Source organism: Mus caroli, chromosome 16 (genome assembly GCF_900094665.2).
Source record: "Mus caroli chromosome 16, CAROLI_EIJ_v1.1, whole genome shotgun sequence".
Taxonomy (NCBI): domain Eukaryota; kingdom Metazoa; phylum Chordata; class Mammalia; order Rodentia; family Muridae; genus Mus; species Mus caroli.
The window spans coordinates 74,138,698-74,147,529 of record NC_034585.1 but is presented as its reverse complement, the minus strand read 5'-3'; the positions used below and the strand labels follow the sequence as shown (position 1 = coordinate 74,147,529).

Sequence of the window (8,832 nt, the reverse complement as noted above, 5' to 3'; positions counted from 1 at the left end):
CTATCCCAAAAGTCCCCCATAGCGCCCCCCACTTCCCTACCCACCCATTCCCATTCTTTTGGCCCTGGCATTCCCCTATATTAGTGTTTTTTGTAATCATGATATTCCAACAATTCTTGAGACAAATACATAACTGGGCTGATCGTTACATCTTGTAGTTTTCAGGCAGACCTGTTAGGGAAGTGACCTTTTTCACATGTAAAAGACATAAAAGATGAAATAGGATGGAGAGATAGCTCAGTGGTTAAATGTGATTACTGCTCTGGCAAAGAGCTGAGTTGGTCTCTGCATCTACATTACAGTCAACAACTTTTAGTAATCCAAGTCCCGGGTGATCCAGAGCCTTCAGGCTTCCATGCAAACCCCACACATGCATGGGGTACACACATATCCATGAAGGCAGGGCACTCCCACACATAAATCACAACAAGTAAATCTTTTTTTAAAATAAAGAAAAATCACATGCCCATGGTAACAAAGGTTGTGTCAGTGTCAGAAAACAAAATGTTCAGTAGGAGACATGCTTAGACTACGAGATGAGAAATCATGTCTCCTACTTGTATCCAGTTTGGAAAGTTTCAGCTCATAGGCACAAGATCAGTGATTCCTGATGCTGCCTTAATGACCACTGAATAACATCATCTCCTTAGAAATGAAAGAGTAGGTAAGAGGTTAAAACCTACATCTTAATATTTTGAAAATCAATGAATAAGTATTTAAGCTTAGTTTATCAATCTAACTTAATTATCTCACTTTGTAGTTATATGTCGAAAACATATTGAATCCCATAAATTTGCAAAATTACTTGCAACTAAAATAATTGTAAAGTATTAAAATAAAACATAAAAAGTTTTACTAATATCAGAACATATCCAACATGAACAAAAGTAGTCCAAATAAACTTGAACATTCCTAGGTGAAATATTATAAAGTCCTTATAACCAGTATAAAATATGTCATAATGATTTTAATTTCATTTGTCTTTTCAGATAAGCTAACAACCAGCAGTTCTATGACAACTTCAGGTCAGCCTTAATATTGTCATTTATTTTATTTATGATTTTATTGTTTGAATATGTGTATGTACCTGTGTGCATATGTGTGCATCTGTGGATGTGTGTATAAATGAATGTGTATATTCATTTTTTATTTATGTCATTGTCTCTACCTGTCTGTGTGTGTGTCTGTGTGTGTGTCTGTGTCTGTGTGTGTATATGTGTGTGTGTGTGCATGTGTGTGTGTGTGTGTGTGTGTGTGTGTGTGTATACCTGCCAATGATGCACTTGACAAAGTCTTGGAAAACTCTCCTCTACCTTGTGGATTCCAGGGACAAAATCCATGGCATTAAACTTGAAAACAAAAACCTATTTCATGAAAGGCATGCTTTAGTTTCTAGTATGAGTTACACATTTGAGTTTCTTAATTCTAGGGAAAAATGCTAAAAGATGAAGAAGAAAATAAAAAACATAAAAAGAGCTGAATAATTATTACATTATATTTTTATATTTATTTGCTTGTTGATTTCCTAATGAGGAAGAAGGAAAGGGTGTGAAATAGGTTGAGTGAGTGGGTGGAGACATTCTGGGGGGAAATTGGAAGGGTAATTAGAATATATCATATACAGTGGGAAAGTACTTCATACTGAAGCAATTCATTTCCAGGAAATATTATGTGGACCATTATTTTGAGATTGAAATCATTCAAATACATTAGTGAAAAAAACTTTCTAGGAATGGCAAGATCTGAATATAAATCATTCTATACAACTATAGCCTGAATAGATACTTTTCTTGAATTAATACAAAACAAAGGAAACTTAGCTTCTGTGAATTAGGCAAACAGATTATTCAGTTACTAGAAATTCACTGAAGACATCAAAGAGAAATAATGAATAGGAAAGCATGGGAGCAGGCAGGAAAGGAACTCAAAACTCAAATATTCAAAAAAAATGTCCATGTTCTACAGCCTATTTTAAAACCAAACTGTCAAGTCAGTTTTACTTTCTTAAAGCACCTTGGGTTCTCACAGCAACTGTCTGCATGGACTTAATGTGAGGTAAGCACTAAGCAGCATAATGGTCACCTCACACTGAACCCCATAATGTGCACAGTTATCCAGCAACAATCAATAGCTGCAAAACAATTTTTAACGATCACACAGGATTTATCCTTACATTTGGATACAAAGGGGAAATCTGAGTTAATATACACTAATGGATCACAATAAGCTAAAAATACATGAAAAGTTATATTTTAGATGCATTCATTTCATTTATGTATTATACTCTATGAATGAATGTTCTGCCTGCTTATCTGTGTTCACACTACATATATGCCCTGTACCTATGAAGGTCAGAAGAGGGTGCCATATCTCTGGGAACTAGAGTGACAGACAGTTGGGAAACACCATGTAGGTACTAAGAAAGCTACCTAGGTCTCCTGAAACAGTAACCAGTGCTCTTAACTACTAAATCATCTCTACAGCCTCATTGAATGAAACATTAAATAGTACTCACAACATTTTATTAAAATATGTGATGATTATTTTAATGTTACTTATCTTTTAAGTCCACTGGCAACCTAAGTTCAGGATTAATAGCATATCTACAATAGGTGCTAAAAATGCAACCACCACCACCACCACACAGATAACATAGGATAAGCAACTGACACTGTAACAGTGACTTACAATAAATTTATATCATAAATCTGAGGATAAAATCAACTTTGTTTTCTTCCAGCATCACAGGGTAACTTATCAACAACAGTGGCTGCAACAACTTCAGGTCAGTTCTTATAGCATCAGATTAACTTAAAGTACAATAATATTTTACATTAAATTTAGATCATAAACCTGAAGGAGATTCAAAGCAACTTTGCTTTCTTCTAGCGCCATTGTGTAATTTATCAACAGCAACTGTTGCAACAACTTCAGGTCAGGTCTTATAACATTATACTGATTGCCAAAAATATGCAAAAGCTTTTGTCAACAAAAATAATTGTAAAATGTTCAAATATCAAAATATGTATATCTCTAGATCTGCACTAAATTATATAATGAGTTAGCATGCATTAATAATTTACAATAAGATAAAAATTCTAAGGTAAAATATTATGCAGAGAAAATATATAATGAATAGTTAATATTCATTTAAAATATTTTAATTCCTGACTTATTTATCTGTTTATTTTTACTTATTCACTTTATATCCTGCTCAATGCCTACCTCCAGGTCACCTCCTCCCACAATTCTTGCTTTCATCCCCATCACCCCTCCTCATCTCCTCTGAGACTGTGAGGGCCCCCCTCCCCAGTATCCTGCTACTCTGGTACATCAAATCTCATGAGAATAGGTGCATCTTCTCCCACTGAGCTGAAACAAGTCAGCGCAGCTAAAAGAACATATCCCACGTACAGGAAACAGCTTTTGGATAGCTTCTCTCCAGTTGTTCTGGAGTCTTAATATTTTTTATATGTTTTAAAGTTTTTTTAATATTATTTGGAAATTATCTGGTGCATCAGAAGTTTCATAAACTCTCTAAAGGAACAAATATGGTTGTATAGTAGGGACTAATATCTTTATTGCCTAATTTACTTTTGCATTCTGGTTTTTAACACTATGGTTATGACCCATTATTATGCATGTAATCACTAGAATTGAAGCATTTTCTAGAAAGGATGACAGATTTATCAGATATTGAGAGATTCTCTTTTGACCACATTCTCCACATGCAACATAAACAGGGTTGTTCTATTAATGTGGTCCTCTTATTATTAGTAATAAAATATGCCTTGATTCATTTAGTCAATCTTGTTTTTCAGTAGAAGTATGCTATAAGCTAGTTCCCAGGATGATTTTTTTTCTATGTATTCACTGATTTATTCCACAAGTAGAAGAGCACATGGGTCATAACCCACATGCAGAAGTCAGAGGACAACTTGTGGGAGTCAGATCTCTCATTCGGTGTGTGGGACTCAGCGATCACATTCAAATCATCAGGCTTGAGAGCAAGTGACTTCATTCTGCACCATATTGTCCTCCCATGTCTATCTGTGAAGTGCCATTTTCTCTAGAATCTTGGTAATTTGAACACTGAGCTTCTCTGGTTTACATTTTGAGTTTATAATTTAATTACAAAATTTCTCCCTTTCCTTTCCTCCCTTCAAACCCTCCCATATAAATTCTGTGCTCTTCTCATTGGTGGCTTCTTTTTTCACTGTTATTGCATATATAGATACGTATTTTCATATGCATAAATCTCATATAAGTGGCAGACATATTTCATATATAAATGATATGGCATATATAGCTGCATATATATGCATGTGTGTATATATATGTATATATACACACATATATATTTCATTCACCATATATATGTGTGTGTATATATATATATATATATATATATGATGTTATTTTTATGTTACATGACTGCTTTAGTGTCATCCTTGCACTCATACTTAGGTGGTCATGATGGTGAGACTTGCTCTGGCCTTAACTTAATCTTCATGGTAAATGGCCAAAGTATGTTTCAACATTTAAGTTAACTCAGCAAAGTCAAAAACTCAAATCTCCTGTTGTTCACTCCAAGTTGTTTGAAAATTCTCAGAGCCCCGGAATTCCTAAAACAGCAGGTAAAACAGAACACAATACACAAAGTCACAAACTTACAGTGGTTCAAACTAAGACTTTGACTATTATGACATAGAATGTACAGGTTACATTCTAATCTGTAATTTTAACATTTAGTAAATACATAAAACATGCCATGCTTTATTACACAGTAGACCTTCTCTTGTATGAGTTACACAGTTATAAGTTAATACAAGTTCTCTGAGCATGTTTAAGGTCAGCTCAGCTTAGGTAAGATGTTAGTACATAAGATGTATTAAGTGCAGCTTTGACATGACATGATCATGATGATTGTTTTAATAAAGGTGTAAAACTATGGTAGATAGAATAGCATCTCCATGTATTATTTCTTTTCTTACAATACATGGATATTATTATGACAAACATTTCACTTTGCATTTTAAAAACCATATTATGATGTTCTAAGGAAATATACAAATTTTACACCTGATTCCTATGTTTTGGGCTGCTTATTAAAGCAAATCACATGTATGTAAGCTATGTGACTCAAAAACAGCACGAAAAATATACATTCTTAGTGACATACAGAGGAGTGCTGTGTACAGGATGGGTGCACTTGAAAGGGGGTGACTCACATCCCAGGTAACATAAAGTATCTAAGCAAAAGATTTTATCAGGCAGACTTGAAAGGCATGGAATTCTGCTATTACAGTACTTTCTCTGTTTTAGTTTTATTTCACTAATCTGTATATCTCAGATGACAGACATATAAAAAAATATTTCTGAAAGTATAAATGTCCTCTGTTACTTAGAATTGATAATTCCTGTACAATGTATGCTGGTGCAGTGTTTGAAATGAATTAATTAATGAATAAAGCCTTGTTCATTAATTAAAATGATTTATTACCAATAATAACAAGTCTAGAGCTTACTGAAAGTCCATGACAGTGTGGAGAAACCCGCGGTACTATTTAGGCACAGCACAACCGTGGACCTGGCACTTTGAAAATTGTCAATTAGTTACATTCGTTTTTACAATATGGAGGAAAGAGTTCCAAAGATCACACACACACACACACACACACACAAACAAAGCATGCACGCACACACATACACGCACGCGCGCACACACACACACATATATATGCATCTTTAAATACTAATTATAATATTTTAAAAATAATTATAGATAGTTACACTTTCATTCACCTAAACAAACTGGAAAAGTAGCTTAGTATTGCAAGGCATTCTTCATGAGACTTGAAAATAATCAACAAGCATCTAAATTAGTGCTTGTCTTTCTTGTTGGACATGAGCAAGTGATATTCGAGATAATAATGAAGATGTTATATAAAATATAACATGTATCTCAAAGGTACTGAACTTTTCAAGCATGCCCAGAGCTCTAGTTTATAAAGTTTAATATGACATAAAAATGTTATATAAAATTGTTCATTCTTGACATGACATGGTCTAATATATGCATTGACCAACTGCAGCAACTGTTCCTTATATACTTAGAAAGCTATTTAGTATCTTAGAACTTAATAACTATCACATAGAATATAAATATTAAAATAAATGCCTGCGATGTTGCCTTGATATTTCTTGTTACTAAAAAGTCAAATAAAAATATAAAGAGAAATTATTCAGATACCTTGTTACCGTGGATACCACAGCAATTCACACAAAGGAAGACAAAACCAATACTAATTAGGTCAGTATTTCTACTGACTTATATCAAAATAACAACATTAGTATTATTAGCAGCTTCATGTTGTTATAAAAGAGATTTTTTTCTAACAACAGATTTTAAACACAATTTTAAATTGGTATTGTTCATTTAAATCTAGTAACTTATTCACCAACAAATATTGTTTCCAACTATTTCTTTTCACTGAATTGTCTTAATTAACCCACAAGCAATTGTTGTAAGGTAACTAGGTAGTGAAATACAGTATTCTCCTTGGCATTAAGTTCATGCTGCCCATGAGTCCTGAATCCTACCTCTCATTTATTCCTCTCATACAGAGAGACACTATAGATTTATAGAGAGGAACGAGGCAATTAAACTTGAAAACTGCAGTTCCTAAGCAGTAATTTATTATGAATATGTCTTTCAGGGATGTTAAGTTTATTCTCATTTTTATATGCCTTGAAGATAGAGTTTGAGAAAAATCAACAAACACATGCATCATATACCCGGCATTAGTACTATAATAAATTCTGCCAAAGAGAATTTTTATATGATAACAGGTAAAAAGTCCATGTGGGTTATGTCCTTTTGTTCAGCTGCCTTTGTCGCCAATTACTGTAAAGTTTTACTAACCAATTTGGAGTACTGGAGGGGAGCGACAGGAGCTCAGGTAGCATTACACAGATTGATTTCTTGGCTGCTGCAGTGTACCTGGAGGGGCTCTCTAGGGCACTTGCTCATATGCATGCAGGCTTCCTACACAGCAGCTTGATCTAGGCCTTTGTTGCTGACTGTGCAAGCAATGATTTCAGAAACACAGAGGTTTCAATACTATAGGCGTTCTCTACTTCAGACAAAATGCAACGCCTTGCCAGTATTCTACTGTGGGGTAGAATTTCAGGATAAAAGAAGGAACGCATCAGCCTGCTTTTGTGAATGACATGACACGATGATGGGCCAAAAGAATCTAGGAAAACTTGGACCCTTGGTTGAATTCCTCAAGCCAGAGATTTTTATACCTTCAGAAACATACTGAGGTCCTTACTTGAGAAACGACTCTTTTCACACATCTAAGCCTTCTTCATTCTTTTGTGGCATGGTTCCAGCATCATGACTTCTAGATAAATTGAGCTTTCTATACATCTTATATTGATATCCTCTTGCAAGGTTATCACATATAATCCATACTTGTCTACTTAAGTTACTTTTAGGAATTCTTCTTAATCTAATTTAAATGTGAATTCTCTTGTGAAGATGGTTTTAATTTTTGCCTAATCCTCAGTGCTTCTATTGCACCGTTAAGATCTCATTAGAAATAATTAGGACTCATCCCAGATACAGTCACCAAACTCCGACACTATAATGGGTGCTAAGAAATGCTTGCTGGAAAAAGCCTATTATAGCTGTCTCCTGAGAGGCCCTGCCAGAGCCTTACAAATACTGAGTCGGATGCTCACACCCAACCATTGCACTGAGTGTGGGGTTCCCAATGGAGGAGTTAGAGAAAAGACTGAAGGAGCTGAAAGGGTTTACAACCCCATAGGAAGAAAAACAATATCAACCAACCAGACCTTCCCCCAACCCCCCAGGGACTAAACCACCAACCAAGGAGTGCATATGGCTCCAGCTGCCTGTGAAGCCGAGAATGATCTTGCCAGGCATCAATAGGAGGAGCGGTCCTTGGTCCTATGAAGGAAGGCTTGATAGATGTCCCAGTGTAGGGGAATCGAGGGCAGGGAGGCGTGAGTGGGTAGATAAAAGCAGGGGAAGGGGGAATGGGACAGGGGGTTTACCAGGACAGGGTGAAACTGGGTAAGGGGATGACACTTGAAATGTAAATAAATAAATAAATAAATAAATAAATAAATAAATAAATAAATACATAAATACATAAATACATAAATACATAAATACATAAATACATAAATACATAAATAGTAAAAAAGAAAAGGAAAGAAATAATTAGCATGCAGCTCAGCGGGTAGAGTGATCACCTCCTGCTAACCCCTGGTTGTAACTTTTCATGTCTCATAACCTAGGTATGGGAATACACATCTACAATCTCTACACCCTCAAAATGGCAGCAGGATGATCAGAATTTCAGGGTCACCTACAGCTACATGGGGAGTTTGAGACCTGCCTCCTCTTGAGACCCTGTCTCAAAATAAATTAATTGACTAATTAATTAATTACTTTTGGAAGCCTACAAAAATGAGTAGTAAACTATTTTCCCATATCAGGTTGAAGGAGAAGAAAGGCTGCACTGTGCCACATTTTTTTCTCCTTTTATGTTTGTCTGCACACTTTACAATTCTGTGACTTAGTAGCCATAAAAACTTGTCAATTAAGGACCACTGTAGTGGACATGATAAATCACCAGAGCCAAAAGCCACTTGAAAAAGAGAAAAGTTGGGTGGGGGATAGAAAGAAAGAAAAGAAAGAAAGAAAGAAAGAAAGAAAGAAAGAAAGAAAGAAAGAAAGAAAGAAAGAAAGAAAGAAAGAAAGAGGATTGGAGAAGAGAGGAGAGGAGAGGAGAGGAG

At 35.1% G+C, this 8,832-nt stretch overlaps 1 protein-coding gene across 2 annotated transcripts in view; it reads left to right on the top strand.

Annotated features, from left to right (window-relative positions):
- The window catches only part of Tmprss15 (transmembrane serine protease 15), a 116,553-nt gene that overhangs the window by 16,865 nt on the left and 90,856 nt on the right, over nt 1-8,832 (top strand). Inside the window, exons 6-8 of one of the 2 annotated variants that reach the window (XM_021185181.1) lie at nt 990-1,025; nt 2,741-2,785; nt 2,890-2,934. In XM_021185181.1, coding sequence (XP_021040840.1) covers nt 990-1,025; nt 2,741-2,785; nt 2,890-2,934 — 126 coding nt within the window. The remainder of the gene's footprint in view (nt 1-989; nt 1,026-2,740; nt 2,786-2,889; nt 2,935-8,832) is intronic. The other variant, XM_021185182.1, reaches the window with a different exon arrangement.